The sequence below is a fragment of the Panthera leo genome, chromosome B1 (genome assembly GCF_018350215.1).
Source record: "Panthera leo isolate Ple1 chromosome B1, P.leo_Ple1_pat1.1, whole genome shotgun sequence".
In the NCBI taxonomy this organism is placed as follows: domain Eukaryota; kingdom Metazoa; phylum Chordata; class Mammalia; order Carnivora; family Felidae; genus Panthera; species Panthera leo.
The window spans coordinates 204,601,059-204,619,411 of NC_056682.1; the positions used below are offsets into that span (position 1 = coordinate 204,601,059).

Consider the following 18,353-nt stretch of genomic DNA (forward strand, 5'->3'; position numbering starts at 1 on the left):
GAGCTGGGAGCCTGCTGCCCAGCTGGAGACCAGGGCTTCCCCACGCGCTCGATGGAAACGCGGTCAGTCAGTCTCTCGGAGTACGGAGAGAGAGGCCGGAGTTCCCTAGAGAGACACAGAGCCCACAGGAGTTCAGTGACCTGGCAGCCACAGAGCCCACGGGAGCACCCCTCCCACTGGCCGTGAGCCCCGCGTGCCTTTCCCTCGCCACCCTCCCCACTCTGCAGGCGCTCCCGAGGGCTTGTTTACTGGCACCTGTTAACTGTTGGGGGATTTTGCCAGGGTGGACAGCCTTGTGTCACGGAAACACGCGTTTAAGATCCCTACAGTGCGCGAGCTGGACCCCGGGACCTGAGGGGTGAGCACACGGGCCTTTCTGTGCTCACTTTCTGGTGAATGTGGAGCGACTGACCCATGAAGGTCTTCTTAAACTGGCATCTGGCCTTCAACTGCAGGTATGACCTGGACGCCTGTGACATTCAGGAGAAGTACCCAGATTTATTCCAAGTGAACCTAGAGGTGGAGGTGGAGCCCAGAGACAGGCCCAGCCGGGAGGCCCCCCCCTGGGAGAGCGCCAGCATGAGGGGGCTAAACCCCAAAATCCTGTTTTCCAGCCGAGAGGAGCAGCAAGATATTCTGTCTAAATTTGGTGAGATCCTTGTTTTCCAAACACACGGTCAGTGATGCCGTTTGGACACCTGCAGCCTCGGGAAATCCTGAGGGGCCGGGCCTGCCCCATCCCCGTGTCAGGCTGCAGGCACGGCGTGGGGAGGCCCAGAGCCCCCACCTGAGACCCTCCCCGACGGCAGCCTGAACGTCCGACATGGGGGGGACTCACGCAGCCACGGCTGCTCCCAGACCCCCCGGGGCCCTCGGCAGCCCTGCCCGAGGAGTCATCACGGCCCCGCTGGGAGGGGCAGGTTTGAGTCGCTTGCTCGTTGAGGGAGGGTTAGTTTTCTGGACGTGCATCGTTTTAAATGTACCTGGGAGAAGTCCAGGCTGTGCTCAGCACCCGCGGGCGGTACGGGTACCGGCGGTCCTTCAGCGGCCGGGCCCGTGGTCTCGGCTGCTGGCTCCGGCACGGTGGTCTTTGAGTCCTCGGTCCGCGTGCTTTCCGTCCTCCTGACGAGGACAGCTGTGTCCCTGAGAGGCGGGGGTGTCTGCACGTGTGGTGTGCGCGTCTGAGCCGACCGGGCCCTCTGTGGTTCGCCGGTGCAGGGCTCCCGGGGGTTTGGAATGGGGCGGCCGGCCCTGTGGGCGGGGTTCCTGACGCACCTCCGCCCTGGCAGGGAAGCCAGAGCTCCCCAGGCAGCCCGGCTCCACCGCTCAGTATGACGCCGAGGCGGGGTCTCCCGATGCCGAGCCCACGGAGTCTGATTCACCACAGAGCAGCGGCACAGACACCAGCCACTTCCTCCACACGCTGGACTGGCACGGTGGGTGCGGGGCACCCAGAGGCATCTGGCAGGGTGCACGCGGCTATTTCCAGACCCCGCCCCCCCCCCCCCCCCCCCGCGGTCCCCGCCCCGCTCCTGGGCTTCTGACGTGGCCTCACCCTGCCGTCCCGTGTGCCCTGCCTTCCGGCCACGGCAGCCTGTGGTTTTCTTTTCAGAGGAGAAAGACTCAGAGACGGGCCCAGAAAGCAATGTCGCCAAGGAGAGTGTGCCAGCCCCGGCCGCGGATGCGGGCGGGAGTGAGCTGTCCGACGAGGAGGTGGCCACGCTGTCAGCCGAGAGCAGGGACGCAGCTGAGGAGGACACACCGGGCCCAGCGGGGAGGGCGCAAGAGCAAGAGTCGATTTTTGACGCGGCCACACCGGCCACGCCACGCGAGCCTGCGTCGCAGGAGGACAGCGTCGACCTCCTGGGACTGCACTCTGGGACGGGGCCGGCACCCCCAGTGCAGGCCTGCGGGGCGGTCCCCAGTAACGCCGACCTGCTCAGCCGCCTCCTGGGGGCGCCTGACACTGCCCCGGAAGTCCCCCCAGGCGACCTGCTGGGCGGCGATGCCCCCCTGCTCTTCACAAGCCCGGCTCCGCCCCTGAGTGCGCAGAGCCCACCCCGAGAAGGGCCGGCCGTGGCCGGTATGTGGATCCGTCCCGTGGGGAGTAGAGGATACTAAGGCTTTAGTTGTCTGGCCTCGCCATCAAAATTACCTGGGAGGAGCTCAGTGCCCTGCCCCTCGGCCACCCACTCGGGGGTGGGGGGGGGGGGGGGGGCGGGGCAGCCCAGGGCGTGATGGCCCGAGGCGGCTGCTCTGAGGGTCAGATTCCCGAGGCCCCTCTGACACTCCCGTCCATCCCAGGAACTGCCAGCCCTTCCCCCACGGGCTGCCTCTCCAAGAAAAGTCTAAGGCGAGGGCATCAGGCTGTTCGGTGCCTTCTTACAGAGGATGCTGTGGCCTCAGCCTGGGTCTGAGGGGCCATTGCGCTGGCTGGGACTTAGCCTCGTGCCTGATGTTTTGGGCCAAAGGCACTCACGCACAGCCTCACCTCCGCCTGCTTTTTGGGTGTCCTTCTGCAGCCGACCCATTTGATCCTCTCCTCCTGCCATCTGGTCCAGACACCCAGCCCTGCTCCAAGCCCGACCTCTTTGGCGAATTTCTTAATCCAGAACCTCCTGCTGCTCCCACCTCTTTCCCCTCCACCCACAGCGCCCCGCCCCCAGCCTGCAGCACCGACTTCCTGCACCTGGGTAAGTGCCAAGGTCGAGGCCTGGAGGGTGGGCAGCGACATCCCTTGCTGTGGACCCTGGGTTGCCACAGCTCCCCTCTCCCCTGGGAAGGTGACAGCCTGCGGGTGTCCAGCCCGTGCACGGGGCGGGGCCTCAGGGGACTGGTGAAGGCAGATTCTGGGGGCATCAGCACACATCTGGGAGGACATGTGGCCACAGGGTGGGGAGGCCTTTGAAGACCTATTGTCGTTGCTTTGTGAGCTGCTGACCCCATTGTCCAGTTGGCAAGTTCAGTGACCACATGATGTGTCCTCGAGACCCCGAGGAAGCAAGAAGCCGGTCGGTGTGGACCGAGCCCAGTGCAGCTCCCTGGGGACCCTGGGGGTCGGCTAGGAGTGCCTCGGGGGCTGCTCTGTTCCCAGCCTGCTGCTCACACGTGAGGGGGGACAGAGGGTGCCCTCCCAGCCTCCCAGAGAGGGGGCTTGTGACTGCCTGCCCCGACCAGGGGACGCCCCAGACAGTGTTGCTATCTTTCCAGGGGATATACCAGCAGAGCCCAGCAAGATGACCGCCTCGGCCAGCCACCCGGATCTGCTGGGAGGGTGGGAGGCCTGGGCCGAGGCTCCGGCCCCTGCTCCTGCTAGTGAAGGTACGAGCCCAGCCCTGTGGAGACCAGTTCTCAGGCGGGCCCCCGCCAGACTCTGGTATCTCTGTGTGTCTGGTACGAGATGGGACTGGGACCCCACTCCTCCAGGCCTGTGGGCCGGGGCGGGGGGTGGGGCTTGCGGGAGGCTCTGCCTGCTCACAGCTACTGCTGCGAGGGGTCCCTGTAGCGCTTCCTGGTGGCGTCCTGTCTGCGTGGCTCCTTTGCCTCCTGAAGGCGCGTGGCCAGCGCAGGGGCGGTGCCCCACCCTTTGCAGGCATCTTTCTTTTTGTATGTCTGGGATCCTGTCTTGTTGGGAATGTTCCAGTAGTGAGTTGCTGTCGAGAGCCTGTGACCCGTGTCCCCTTTCGGGGGCCATCTGTTCACCTGGGAGCAGTCCCAAGCCTGAGGTTCTCACCAGGGTTGCTAATTTGATACGTAGTTCTCTTGATCTGCATTTTTTCATTTTGAAGGAAATTGTTATTTTGCATGTTTTTAGTTGTGGTTTTTTTTTTTTTAAATTGTACGAACTCTTTGTATACGAACAGCCATCGTTTGTAATGACCATGTGACATTCCCTCGTGGGGTTTATGGTGGTAACTGGTTCAGATACCGCAGCGTCTCAGGTAGAACATCTTCCGCTCTGACTGTTGTGAGGGTTGTTGTCCAGCACGGTCACACTTTACGTGCGTTCTGGGAAGTGGGGTTACAGGGTCAGAGTGGTAGGAATCTCCTTAGCTGCTTAAGGAGCAGCTATGGCTGTGTGCAGGGCTGTGTCTTGAGCTGGCGTGGGTGCTGCCACTAGCTGGACGTGGCCTCAGGAGCACCCCCTGGGTGCACCTTCTCATGCTCTCTCTGCCCTTCTCCAGGTTCTTTCTTCTCTGCTGGAGGACAGCCCGCCCCTCCTGGCCCCTCGGCCAGCTGGACCAAGTCTCAGAGCCTGGACCCATTTGCAGACCTCGGTGACCTCAGTTCTGGCCTCCAAGGTGACGTGCCCGCCCCATTGGGTGTGAGGGGGCTGGAGCGCTAGAGGAGCACCTCTCCCAGGAGGGTGCAGGCTGTCTGTCCCTGGCCGTGCTCTCGTCGCAGGTGCTTGTGAACCAAGCTAACGCCGAGAAGTGTCAGGCACGCATGGGCCATCTAGGGAGCAGGGACTTGGCTGAGAGCAGTGGATGTGTGGACAAGACACCCCCCCCCCCCAGCATCTGTGCTGGGGACGCGTGTCCTTGGGGTCCCTCTGGCTCCTCCAGATGTGTGGGGGGCATTGGGACCATGAGTGAGCGGTCCCTTATCCCTTGCCGGTTGGCTGGCGCTGGAGATAATGTCTGCTTGGCGGTGGGGCCTCAGGACCGTGCCCTCCTCCTCCTGGAGCATAGTGGGTGTTCCCTGCAGCCCGCATGGCGCCTGGCACAGCATCGGTGTGGTTTGGGGCCTGATGTTCCTCGGTGCTGGGCAAACCGCTGTGCCTCTGATGCGCTTGTACTTCCTTGCTCCCTTCTTGTGACGCCCATTGGGTCTACAGGACACCCCCCACTCCCGCCGCCCGCGTCTCTGCCGTATTGGGGCTCATTCTGCGTCTGTCTTGTTGGGTCCCTGTGGCTCTTCTTCTTTGAGTAGTTTTGTTCTCGTACGTTCCTGGTGTTCCAGGTTGCGTTGTCTCTCTGAGGGCATTCCTGGGAGTTTGAGTTTGCCCTTGGCCGTCTCCCCCTGTGTGGCCTGTGTCCCGGGCCACTCACGCGAGGGGTGGGCTGCCCGGAGCCTCCTGTGTGGCGCCAGGCTGTTGGCCCCAAGTCCTGTTGGGGTGCTGGGGGGAAGGACCCCTTGGTCTTGGGTCCCGAGAACCCATTCTTGGGATGGAGGCTGGCGTTCAGGTCTGCACTGTGACCCCAGATCCTTCATCACACACGCTCAGGAAGCAGGGAGTCCCGGGGAGAGCTGACAGATGGAAAGGAGAAACCGGCGAAGTCAGACTCTAGTTGCAGGCATCAAATCCCTCTCGACAAACGACAGAGCCACAGGACGTGAGGTCAGCACAGCTGGAGGCGTCCCTGGCCGGGAGGGCCCCGTGACGCTCCCAGGGCTCGGCTCCAGCAGCACAGAGCACACACCCTCCCCGGGCGCGTCTGGGCCTTGGTAGGCAAAGCTCGGCACGTTTGAAGGGGCGACATCACCAAGACCGTGGTGGTTCCCTGACCACATGGACTGGAAACCGGCAACGGCAAGGGGAGCGTTCGGTCTTCAGACGCTTACACGCCGGGCACACACAGGCCGTTAGGAGACGGGGCAGCCTGCGGGGCAGCAGGAAGCGGCGTGGGATCCCGAAGTGAGGGGCCGTGGCCCTGGCGGGGCTGAGCGGGCACAGGGCAGCACGTGGGCTCTGGGCACCAGGGACCCTCTGAGCCGTGTCGTGGCCCGCCCCACGGGCGTTTGAAAAGACAGCAAGATAAACCCCGAGCAAAAAGAAGGGAGATGGTAAAAGCGCCTAGATCCGTGAAACAGAAACAAAACCTCATTCTTTGAAAGGATGAAGAGAAGTCAGAAACCCGTGAAATAGACAAAAAGACAAAGCTCTATTAAGACCAGTTGGGAAGGACGACATCGGGAGTGAGGTGGGGGGGGGGGGGGGTCCCTGCAGACCTAGAGGCTCTGGAGGGTGACGAGGGACACCCGGACTCCCGGGCGCTGGCCACCAGCAGAACCCAGCCGGCACAGAGTCCATCCCTGGGGCAGCCCCGTGACCGTGACGGGAACGAGTTCAGAGTTGACAGGACCCCACAAGGGGTATTTTACCAAATGTTTAAAGAATTCGTACCAATCCACATGGCGTCTTCCAGGAAATGGGAAGAGGACAGATGCCTTCCAGGTGGTCTTGGGGAGCCGGTGTTACCCTGACCCCCAGATCGAGGGTCCATACGAGAAAAGACGCCCGTGGGGCCAGTGTCCCTCATGAATGCAGATGCAGATGTCCGCACCACAGCTGAGGCAAAGAGAATTTGTCGTCTCTCAGAACGAGCTGTGCCCCACGACCATGGAGGGTTTGTTCCAGGAACGCGAGGCTGTTCACCATTCCACGGCTAGTTAACAGAGTCCACCCTGTCCCGGGCCAGGCGGGAGCTGTCCTCGACCCCGTCAACGGTGTAGGAGAGGCTGTTGGGGGTAAACAGCGTGGGCGTGTGTTCCGGGGCTGGTGGACGCAGGCCCGGTGAGGATGGCGGGGGCACGTGGAGAGGCAGACTGCGCTCACGGGTCTGTGGCTTGAGCACAAGCTTTCCTACCAGGAAGCCCAGTGAGGGTTTCTGGAGCCACGGGCGAGCTCGTAGTAACACTTGTGTGGAGAGTCGGAGGCCCTGAGTGACGGGAGTATTTCTGTAATGGAAGAATAGTGTGGGAGGCGTCCCTCCCCCCGGCTTCAGGCTTAGTCTGTAGCTGCTGAAGTCGGCACCGCCTGGTGTCAGCCGAACACAGCGGGACCCACACGTGGACCCACACGTGCGGGCCCAGCCAGTTTTCGACAGAGGTGCCCGGCCACCCGCAGACGGTGCTGGGGCGATGCGGCCTCCGCAGGCAGAAACACACCCTAAACCTCACGTCCCCGTGCCGGGGGGCTCAGAACCGGTCATAGATTGAAGCGTGAATGTGAGAGATGACAGAGCCCGTAGGAGAAAACGTAGGGGAATATCTCTGGGGCCTACGGCTCAGTTTACCTGTCCCCTAGACCACAAACCGCGGCACAAAAAATAACCTTGGACTTGATCAGAACGAAGCCTTCTTTGCTGAAAGATAGAAAGATGAACTGCAGACGTAGGAGGAGCATTCTTGGGCCGCGTGTCTGACGTAGAACTCACAGCGAGGGTACACGAGAACGGTGAAAACAAAAACCCACTTAGAAAAATGGGTGGGTCGTGACGCGGTAGCCACTGGAAGGGCTGCGGGGGTGTCCCGAGCACGTGGCCACGGTGAAATCACTAGCAGCACGAGGCGCTGATGGGGATCGGGGGGAACAGTCTCACCCGTGTGGCTGGCGGGAACGTGAAACAACACGGCCGCTCCAGAAAAGAGTCCGTCGGTTTCTCAAGAAAGTAGATGTGCGGCTGCCATTCATCCCAGAGAAAGGACAGGATTTTGTGCACAGTGTTCGAAGCAGCCTCGTTCGGAACTGCCGAAAACCAGAGCCAGCCGTGAGGCCCTCCCAAGGGCCAGTGATCGAACAGACCTCCCGCCGTGTGTCACTACTATGGGACGCTCCTCAGCAATGAGCAGGAACAGGTCCTGAGCACAGGGCACCGACTGTAGAGCTCACCTGCTCTCTGATTCCATTTCTAGAACATTCTTGAACGGACAGTCCCGGAGATGGAGAGCAGAGGAGCGTCCTGATGCGTGCACGTGCTAACCACGCGCACACGCCGGTGTGCACTCCAGCTGGCAGGTGCTGGGCGGCTGGTCTGGCACAGCCCGCGTTGCGTGAGCCGGGCCCTGGGGGCCCTGGAGCCCGTCGCGCGGCCTCCCGGCAGTCTGGTTCCATCTGGTTCCAAGTCAAAAGTTAAAGAAGCAGCGCTTGTCCCCACTGTCCCCTAGCCCTTGGGGACCGTCCAGCTGCGGGGCCACCTTGACGGCTGCCCCGTCCTGGCCTCTGAGCTGAGTGTCCGTTTCCAGCATGTGTGCGGGCTTGAGTGCTGGGAACTTCGGGGACTGAGCAGCCGTCGCGTCTGACACTCGCCCACTGTGAACTGTCTCCCCAGGCTCGCCTGCTGGATTTGCTCCTGGAAGTTTCGGCCCTAAAACCGCCCCCCCTCCCTCAGGCGGCAGCTCCTGGCAGCAGACAAGTCGGCCCCCGGCCCAGAGCGCCCCATGGCCCCCGCAGGCCAAGCCACCCCCCAAAGCCTGTGCACAGCCAAGGCCTAACTACACCGCCAACCTAAGTGTGATCGGCGGCCGAGAGGAGAGGGGTTTCCGCACCCCTAGCTTCGGTGAGTTTGCGCTCCCCCTCCCATGTGAGGCCTTGCCTGGTTTGCTGGGAAGTAGTTACGGCAAAATCCTGCTTTGTTTTCTCCAACTAACAGCTCGTCCCGGGAAAGAGTGTTCGGGGGAGGGGGGTGGGGGGGCGGCTGCTGTAGGGGGACCGTGTCCACGGTGTGTTCCTCTCGTTCCCGGGCCGGCATGGACCAGGCAGCCTTCAGGGAGGCCATGGTCACAGGGCCAGGACGCGGCGGCCAGGCCCACGCTGTCCGGGAGCCTTCTAGCCTGGGCCTGGCTGCCACGTCTGTCGTGGAGACGGCACGTCCACGTTGACTCCAGGAGGTGACGGAGGTGGCTGTCCTCGGAGCCCTCAGGGTCGTTGAGCCAGAAATGGTGGTCCAAGCTGCGGGCTCTGTATGTGGGGCCCGTTCCTGAGGGACAGAACCGTCCTCGCTGCGCTTCTCCCGAAGCGTGGGGGCAGCACCGCGCCCTCCACGGAGGGTCTCCCCCGGTGTGCACGCACGGCCAGGGCCCGCGGCGCTGCATCCGTCTGCCAAGCCTCTGTTCTCCCCTAGGTCAGAAGCCGAGAGTGTCCGAGAGCGACTTTGAGGACCTGCTGTCCGATCAGGGGTTCTCCTCCAAGTCTGACAGGAAGGGGCCCAGGACCATGGCAGAGATGCGGAGGCAGGAGCAGGCCAGAGACACAGACCCACTCAAGCTGAAGGTGAGGGCGGCCTGGGCACCCCGGGGCTGCGGACGTGATTGGCCTTCACCCTGAGCCTCTCGGACGCGAAAGGTCTTTGGTCCAAGGTGCTCGCAGGGCTGGCAGCTGCTGTTTCGGCCTGGTTGACTTGCCAGCAGCGTTTTGGGGTGATGATTTTGTGCCTCACTCCTCTGGAGACCTGACCAGTGGGACCCACTCAAGGCAGAGCGCCCCCGGTGCCATCAGGCCAGTGAGCCGGCCCAGCGCCAAGCCTGGCCCAGGGGAGAGCCGCTCAGGGCACCTGGGGTGACAAGGGCCATCTGCCGGGCATGGCTGGCTGTGAGATGTGGTGCTGCTGAGCGGACGGGGGGGGGGGGGGAGGTGGGGGGGGGGGGAGGTGGGGGGGGGGGGAGGTGGGGGGGGGGCGGGTCAGGGCGTGTTCTCTGTGCAGGACAGTTCACCGTGCAGCTCTGAAAGCCCCCCAGGGCTGATGTGGCCTTGGGGGTCATCTGAAACCCCTCCCCCCAGGAGCCAGGCCTCTTGTCCTCACTGGACGCTGGGATCCTGGGGCAGGCAGGGCCATGGTGGGAGGGTGTCTCTGAATGTCCCGCTGACAGCCAGGCCCCTGGCCTCTGTGTGATGTGTAGTCAGGCCCCTGGAGTACTGTTGATCGTCCTGGGGCATCGGGTCAGCGTCTGGTCCTAGCAACTCACGGTAGAGCCTTGCCCCATGCGGTGGACCGTGCATGGAGCCCTGGGGATGATGGCCAGTGGCTTGGCGAGCAGAGAGGGCAGAGGCCCCGACTCGTGCTCGGCAGCACCTGAGCGTCCCGCCCCGCAGCTCCTGGAATGGACGGAAGGCAAGGAGAGGAACATCCGTGCACTGCTGTCCACCCTCCACACCGTGCTGTGGGACGGGGAGAGCCGCTGGACCCCTGTGGGCATGGCCGACCTGGTGACCCCCGGGCAGGTGAAAAAACAGTACCGCCGTGCTGTGCTGGCGGTCCACCCGGACAAGGTGAGCGCCGGGCGGGGGGCACGTGAGCAGGTCGGCGGTGGGGGGGCAGCTGGGAGCAGGTTCAAGTCCCCCTCACCCCCTGGTCCGGTCCCTCAGGCCGCAGGCCAGCCATACGAGCAGCTCGCCAGGATGATCTTCATGGAGCTGAGTGACGCTTGGGCCGAGTTCGAGAGCCAGGGCTCCCGGCCCCTCTTCTAAGCCCACGGCGGTTGAGGCTCCGCGTGTGGCTCATGGAGCCAGAAACTGCTGAGCTCCACCTGAAGGGTCCTGTCTGTGGCCGTCGTGGCGTGGGCTCACGTGGCCGCACCCGCACCGTTGTGGGCACCACCCCCGGAGGGTGCGTAGCAGACGCCGCTCCCCACTCCGCGGCACGAGGAGAGAAAGCATTCCAGAGCCTCTGATTCTCCTTTTCGTTTTCTGATCCTGAAGGAAACGTGTTGATGACATTCCCCCCACGGTTGTCACGGTTTGTGATTTGTTTCATTTTGTCCAGTGGCCATTGCCTCGAGAGCGCGCGGCTCAGCTGGCCCGCCCCGAATCCCACTCGTGGACGCTGACTCCTCCTGTGCGTGACCAGCCCGGCAGCCGCTTGTACATAATTAAACTATTTTCTGATGACGCTTGTCTTGGCGCCTCGTGACCCCTCTGCAGCTGTGCCGCATCTGGCCGGTCTCAGCTCTGACCCCAGAGATGGAGTGCGGGAACCCCGCCCGGTGGGCCTCGCCCTGGGCACGGCACGGGGCCAAGACAGAAGGCTGTGGCGCGGATGCGTCAGCCCTGGCGTGTGACCCCACCCCCATCCGCCATGTCCTGCTGGCTCCCTTCTCGCAGTGGGACGGGCATGGGGCCTTTGGATGCCGTCGCTTAGGGAATTCAGAACCATCGCTCTGTTTTCACGAAAAACTTGTTGGAGAAGAGCCAGGTGCCCAGTGTCACGTGGCAGAGACGTGGCTGCCACGACTGCACAGGCCGGGTCGCCGTGGCGTGCGGTCTTAGGGGGTGGCGCACATCAGCACGAAGCTTTGGTCAGAAGAGACTTTCTGGGCCCCCGGGGTCATCCTGCTCCTGCCGCGGCGCCCCTCCATCCAGGTCAGCACCGCGGGCCTCAGAGTTTGTGTGCACCCCCTTCTTTACCTGACGTGAGTTCCGGAGTCCAGTGTGATGCTGGGTAGAATTGAGGACCGTTGCAGGACCTGTCATGGGAGGGGTGTGGACCGGAGAGGGGGCAGCCCCTGTCCCACACCCGTCTCTTGGATGGGACGTGCGAGTTGGTGTGGACTTGGCTCCCTGGTCACAAAGGCCTCCGTGTGAGCCTGTAAACACCACTGGAGGGGCCCACGTTGGGGCTGCTGGGAGCCCAGCCCCAATGTCCTCAGATAGTTGGACACTCTGACCTGAAGCTCAGAGCCCACCTTCGACTGCCCGTGACCATGTTGTCCTAAACTGGCCACCACTGTTGTCACTGCGGCTGGGAGCCCCTGTGGGCATGGGCGGAGCGTGGGGCCCAGGGGGCTGGGAGGGCCGGGGCTCTGAGAGTGCAGGGGGGGGGGGGAGGCTCTGGCCTTTGACCCTGCAGCCAGCAGGACCTCACCAGGAGCTGTGACCCACCCTGCCCTCTGACCCCCGGGCTCGGCCGCCGTCCGTCTGTGGAGGTGACCGTCTCCCACGGAGCATGGAGCCCTCAGTGCTGATTGACTGCTGCAGGCCTGTGCAGACAGCGTCCCAGTGTTTGGAGAATAAGGAGTCCGCGTTTGTTATGCGTTTGCTGCTATTTTCAGCTTCCGACTCCCTTAAAAAATAACGAGCGCCCTAAATAGCTTTAGAGATTTCACATCAGAGTTGCTTTGGATCCAGAGCCCCCCACCCCCCTAGCCTCTGGGCTGACGCCCCCTCTGCCTTTGGCACCGGCCCTAATTTACTGCCTTGGGGTGACATTCCAGAGGTTCCCACATGGCCTGGCCACAAAGCTCTGACCCTACAGGCCGTGGGCCCAGTGTGGGGGCTGCTTCAGTGACCTGGCGTGTCTGCTGACTGTGGGGCCACAGTGATGAGTATAGTCGGGAGCCAGACCTCCGTGGGCCCCAGGGGTGGGGCGGGGGAGCCATTCTGGCCGGTGCCACAGGGTTCCCAGGCTGCCCGCATCTGCAAACCCAGGACCCCATCGCACTCTCCAGGGTCTACAGAGGATGCCTCCACACCCAGCATGCCTATGATGGCCTCAGTGACCAGCGTCCTCGGGGGTCATGGAGGGACATGACTGCTGGGTATGTGACCCACACAGTACATCCCCACGCTGGCCCCCGCCGCCTCGCCCCTCCCTGCCTGCTCCCTGACACCAGGCATTGCCTGTCTCTGGGGTCCTGGCCAGTGTGGCAGGTGCAGCGTCTTGAGAAAGTAGTTTCGTTTCTGTGCCTAGTGACACGTCCTTGTTCCTGCCAGCACCTGCTGTATCTTTTTTGCGGTTGGTGTCTCTGCGGTTCCCAGCAGTACAGGTGGCCACGGGGCCCTTTCCAAGGCTGGGCACACCCTCCGGCAGCGTGGCCTATGTTCTTGGCTCCCAACAGCCTTAAATCCTGCCCCAGCCTGATTCCTGGCAAATGCCTATTTGTGGGAAATAAATACTCATTTGTTCAGTGAATACTTACTGAGCCCACCGCTGGGTGGCCGAGTTGGGGGCTTTAACAAGGGGGGCGTCTAGCTCAGCCGCGTGCCGCCTCCAGCTTTCCCACCTGCCCTGGCCTCTCTGCCTGGGGCCCCTGAAACAGAGGCCCACTCCAAGCCTTGTGGGGGTCGTAGGGTAGATCCCACGGGGCTTATAGGGCCCTCGAGTGACAAGGGGTCCCTGCTTTGCTGTGGATCCCCAAGGCTCAGCCTCACCTTCCTGGCCCGGCTGCCACGAGGCCAAGTCCACTCATTCTAGGGTCTCCCTCAAAGACCTTCTGAGATGCCACCCTGTCCCTGCAGCCCACAGGGTGACCGTCGGAGCCTCAGGTCTGTGTCCCTGGGTCTGTGGATGCACCCCCACCCAGGACCGTGGGCTTGAGAACCCCTTCTGTCCTGTCACTACTGCCAGCTTGGACCCCAGCAGGGTTGCTCTGCAGCCCCCTAGCCCCAGGCACCGCCCAGACCGTGCTGCTGGTCTTGGTGACAGTGGCTGGCTAAGCTGTGACCAGTGGTCAAGTTGTCTTCCCCGCACAAGGCAGCTTCCGGGGCAGGCAGGCTGGAAGGGGAGTACCTTGGCCACCAGGCGGGCAGAGCAAAGACGTGCACACACAAGGACTCTTTCTTGTACACGCGTGTCTGGGGTTGGCTCTGTTACCACGTGGTGTCCAGCCAAGCTCTGTGGCCCGCGCACTCAGGCCAGGAGCATCTCCTGGGTGGTGAGTAAGGCCTGGACAGGATCCCATCCTGCTGCCTGGCACCCGCCCTGTCCACCCCTGCTGGATGGGGCCCCTTGGGGAGGAAGACTCCCCCACCCCCCAAGCGGTGGGAGGCCTCTTTCAGCGTGGCTGGCTCAGGTGGCATGGGGACCCCAGGAGGTGGCCTGAGGTGTGGCCACAGCCCAGCTCGACCCAGCTGTGCGGAAACGCTGAGCGCCTCTGACAGCTTGTAGTTGGCGCATCGGGCCTTCTCAGCTCTCACAAGTAACTCCTTTGTTTATTGCGCGAGTCAGGGTGCAACACGGGTCTCTCCAGGTCGGACGTGGTCTTGGAGGTGGACAGACTGGGCTGTCTCCGGGAGGAACCAGGTCCAGTTGTCCGGACCGAGCTCACTGGTGACCCCCAGGGCAGGGGTGCACAGCACCACCCCTCAGTGCAGGAGAAGGGGTCTTCTGGTCAGGAGGACGTCAGGCTGATCCACGTTGTAGGAGTATCAGGACTTGGCTCCTTTTTAGGGCTGATGATACCGTTGTTTGGACAAACACCTTTATTCATCATCAAGGGGAGTCGGGCTGCTTGGCTCTGTGGCTGTTGTGATGCCGTTGCCCCGGATGTGGGCACACGTTCACGTTTGGACACGTTTTTCAGTCTTTGGATGTGTCCCTGGGAGCAGGGTTCTGGGCCCCCTGGAGTCACCCCCCGAGGAGTCGCCAGCCTCTCTGTGGCCCGTGTACCCTGTTGGTTTGAACACGGGCTCCTTGCCAGGGTGCAGGTGGGCTCACACATGGGTTCACGTGCCATCCGCCCACCCAACACGTTCTGCTGGGCACCAGCACGAGAGCAGGACAGAGGCCTTTCCTTGGGGATTGGGGCTCCTGAGGGCGCGCTCAGAGCATCTGGGTCCAGAAGTTGTCAGGGCCCTGGGTCGTGTCCTTGCAGGGTGGTGTGAACCCAGTCCCCTGGCGTAGCCCGGCTGGTGAGCGTCCACTGCTGGAAAAGGCCTGGGAAGGACAGGAAGGCCCGTGCTGTGTCATGCCCGTGCTGGTGCCACTGCTCCTTGGACGGCAGGAGGGCTCTGGTGCTGAGTCCCCAGGCTCTGCTGTGCCCTTCACACATGCAGACCTTCGGAGGCACCATCGGAGCAGAGAGCTGGTCCACACGCGGACCCTCCTCCTGCTCAGGCTTGGCCCAGACACCAGCCTCGGAAACAGAGGGACTGCCCCTGCCTGCCATGGTCCCAAGGACTTTCTTCAGAAGCCCCCCCTTCCCCCCCACCCTGCCACCCAGCTCTGGGCAAGCTGTCCTGGGCCCCAGGCTGGTGGGGAGGGGGTGTGCAGCCATGGCCAGCACAGCACTTCTGGCGGCCCCACCAGCCTCTCTTGGCCTCTTTCCCTCTGGGTGACCCGTCCACACCTTCGGCTTCAGCTGGGCTGCCTCCCTGGGGCCTCTGTCTGCTTCCCAGGCTCCACAAGCAGGGTCGCTTGGCTCTGTTGTCCCCCAGCCCTGAGCTGCACCGTAGCCCTGGTTCTGCCTGGCCCATAGCCAGGGCACGGCATCCACACCCACGTCCAGGTGGGGCTGACCCTAGTGGACACTGGTCCAGCCACGGCCCCTGTGCCACCTGCCCTGGGGAATTGGTGAGGGCTGGCAAGGGGCCTCTAGGGTGTCGAGGGCACAGGGTCAGGGCAGGGGGCCAAGTGGATGGCTGCCCATCAGCTGCCCACAAGGGCAGAGATCAGCGTCAGAGTCTGGCCCTCCATTCAGTCCTCTGCCCCGACTGCACTACGGGCTCCCTGCCCACCATACCCTGTGTGAGCCACACGCCTCCACTCCGGGCTCCCCTGCAGGGGGTTCGGGGCCAGTGCCGGCCAGGGGCCGACAGTCAGTGCAAAGTAGACGCCTGTCCTGAAGGGCAGTGGCTCTGCTGTACGAGGTTGTCACCGGCTGGAGGCTGAGCCAGGTGCAGCCCAGCGGCCCCTGCCACCGCTCACACATTTGGCCACTTTGGTCTCAGGCCGGAAATCCAAACGGATGTCTGTGTGAAGTCTCCGTCGGCTGTTCCCTGAAGAGCAAACTCCCAACTGACAGTCCCCAAGCCAGCAGGCACCTGGCCGCACCAAGGAGATGGGGTGGGGGTTAGCCCCTTCCACAACAAGCTCACCAACACTGGCAGCTAGGTGAGGCCACACATGTCCCCACCCACACCCGCCTCCTGGCCAGTGCTGGCCAGGCCTCTCTGTGCAAGCAGGCAGATCACACGTGCCTCTTGGGCACCGCTCACCCCTTCCCAGCAGCTGGAGAAGGCCTAGGGTCTGCCAGGGTGGGGAGAAGGGAGATGGGGGCAAAGACACGAGGAAGGAGCTGTTTGGGGACACAGACATGTCCGCTGTTTGACCTGCTCCGGCCGACAGAGACCCAAGGGTTCCGTTAGCGGATGTCTAAGCCAGACCTCGGGGGGTATGTGGGCTTCAGGCTGAACTGATCCAGTGTCATCCTGACAAGTGCTGGGTGGGGGGCTGCATTCTCAGCAGAATGGAAATACTCCCGGGTCCAGTGTGGGGGAGGGCTGGGCACACCAGCACATGTCCCCGTGGCCCCACACCACCCATCAGGTGCCCGGTGAGCATCTGGAAGCTGTGACTCCCTCCCTGTGCTCCAGGTGAGCATGGTGGGGCCCAGAGAGGGAGACCCCCACACACAACCTCACAGCCCTGGCCCTAAACCTAGGGCTTCTAAGCAGATGGGCCCCGGGCAGGTCAGGATTGTGCACACAGGTCTGCCCATAGGCGGGAGACCTAGGGACCCGGACACCCCCTCTCCAGAAGGAGGAGGAGACTGGCAAAGCCATGATTTCAGACCTGGGGAGGGAAGCAGTTCCAGAAATCACATCATAATTGCAGCATTGTATGCAGGAAAGAAAATGGCAATAAAATCTGAAGGCGTCTTGAACCAAGGGGAGCAGGCTCTGCCTCCAGAGAGGAACCTGAATCAAGTAAACCATCACCCTCAGCTGCCCAGGGGCTGGTGCCTTCCCAGACCAGGGGCAGGCCACACGTGGGGGGGGGGGGGCGCTGTATCCACTGGGACCCCGTGGAAGAGCCAACCAAGGGGTCTGCCCTGGTCCAGGTGGCACCTGGTCCGGGTGGACAGTGCCTTGCCCTAGGTGATGGGATGGCCTGGAAACCTTGGTGCCGTCCCTGCTGCTGGTGGGTGGGGGGGGGGGGGGGGCCCTCAGAACCACCGCCCTGGGCCTGGCTGAGGATCTGGAACCATCTACTCCTCCTACCATCCAGGAAGATGAGCCTACACAGGCCCTGCCCCAACCCCAAGTGACCAGCAGACACGAGCGTAGGTCAGGGCCTGGGGCCAGGGCAGGTGGCCCCCATTAACAGGACTCTCGTCCAGTGGCCCCTTAGCTGCCCAGTGTGCCCCACCCTGTCCAAACTCTGGCTCCCCACCAGGTCATAGCCTCCCCCAGGTGAGGCTCCTACAGGCCCCCAGCCTGAGTCCTCCCCAAATCTCCTGACCTCAGCACACGGGCCCGCCCCACACTCACCCACTAGTAACGTGGCCACTGTGTGTGTCATGCTGCCCGACAGGTGCACTGGTGCGCCCGGCCCTCCCCCACGCTGGACTCGGGAGTATTTCCATTCTGCTGGGAATGCAGCCCCCCACCCAGCTTTCCCAGCACTTGTCAGGATGACACTGGGTCAATTCAGCCCGAAGCCCACATACCCCCGGAGGCCTGGCTTAGACATCCGCTAACGGAACCCTTGGGTCTCTGTCACTTGTCTGTGTGCTGGTCTCCGCACAGCACTTGCTGCCATCTGCTGTCTCCTGGGCATCGGCTCCCTCCTGGAGCAGAAGCTGGGTGAGCACGCAGCCTTGCCTCCTTCCTCTCAGCACCTGTCGTGACGCCCAGAACCGAGGCCGGAAACAACTTCAGCTAGCGCGTGGGTGCGCAGGCAGGGCTGGCCTGCCTGGGGCTGGTCCCGTGGCTGGACGGAGGGGCAGAGGGTGGCTTGGCCTCTGCCGTCGAGGGGCGGTCCTCGTCCTCATCCCCTCGCTGGCGGGTCCAAGGTTCCTGCAGGCCGTGGATATGACCCAGGCTGTCCTCTGCAAGAGCCTCTGTGTTCACTCCCAGCCCAAGCGGGAGCCCTTGGAAGCAGCGGTGAGCTGACAGGGGAGAAAAACAGCAAAGGAAAGAAAGCCTGGTTTTGGCGCTCGCTGTGGTGGATGTGCTCCCAACTCAGGCTGGTTGCCAGCCACCGATGTGAAGTTACGGAATGCCGAACCCCCGTCTTCAGCGGGGTGCACTCGCTGTGCACAGGCCTGGCTGCAGAGACCTCTGGGTGCCCTGGGGCAGGCCTCCAACCCTGGCTAAGAAGGAGCTGCCCCTGCACCCCACCCCCCAGGGCCTTGGGCCACACCCTAGAGCGGGGCCCACAGGGGCCCTGCGGGGACTGAATTAGCCACCTGACCTTCCCACCTCCTGGACCAAAGCACAGCCAGAAGGTCAAGGCCCAGGAGGCAAGGAGGATCCAGGTAAGACCTGTACCTCTCCCCAAGTGAGCCAGTAAGTGTGTCCTCGGCACGAAGCATCCCAGCAGTACCCACACAGGCCTCACCTTACTCTGGGTGTCACTGGGAAGAGGGAGACCCACTCCTGGGTGGTGACCACAGCATCTGGGTCCCTCAGTCCCTGGGCAGCCCCGCCAGTGACACAGAGCTTCCCTCTGGCACCTGAATCTCCACCCTGAAGCCTGCCTCCAAGGGTCAGCAATGTTGTTGGCGGAGTCCTGGCTGGATCAGGGTCACTGTCTGAAGGAATCCAGGCCTCTCGAGCTGCCCCACCAAGACTCCAGGGGGCCCTGGGAACACCCCCGGGCCCTCTCAGCACCCCCGTGTTGTGGCTCACTCCTGTGCCTGCACAGCCTGGTGTCCTGTGTCCAGGTGCTGAATCTGGCCTCAGGGCAGGGCTG

The 18,353-nt window shown here is 63.1% G+C and overlaps 1 protein-coding gene across 7 annotated transcripts in view; it reads left to right on the top strand.

Annotated features, from left to right (window-relative positions):
* GAK (cyclin G associated kinase) overlaps positions 1-10,609 on the top strand; it is a 53,646-nt gene extending 43,037 nt beyond the window's left edge. For 6 of the 7 annotated variants that reach the window (XM_042937163.1, XM_042937168.1, XM_042937164.1 and 3 more), the window contains 10 exons: positions 456-649; positions 1,290-1,436; positions 1,613-2,083; positions 2,523-2,693; positions 3,211-3,321; positions 4,185-4,301; positions 8,055-8,282; positions 8,847-8,995; positions 9,815-9,991; positions 10,088-10,609. In XM_042937163.1, coding sequence (XP_042793097.1) covers positions 456-649; positions 1,290-1,436; positions 1,613-2,083; positions 2,523-2,693; positions 3,211-3,321; positions 4,185-4,301; positions 8,055-8,282; positions 8,847-8,995; positions 9,815-9,991; positions 10,088-10,189 — 1,867 coding nt within the window. In that variant the 3' untranslated portion in view covers positions 10,190-10,609. The remainder of the gene's footprint in view (positions 1-455; positions 650-1,289; positions 1,437-1,612; positions 2,084-2,522; positions 2,694-3,210; positions 3,322-4,184; positions 4,302-8,054; positions 8,283-8,846; positions 8,996-9,814; positions 9,992-10,087) is intronic. The other variant, XM_042937165.1, reaches the window with a different exon arrangement.
* Positions 10,610-18,353: the final 7,744 nt, after the last annotated feature.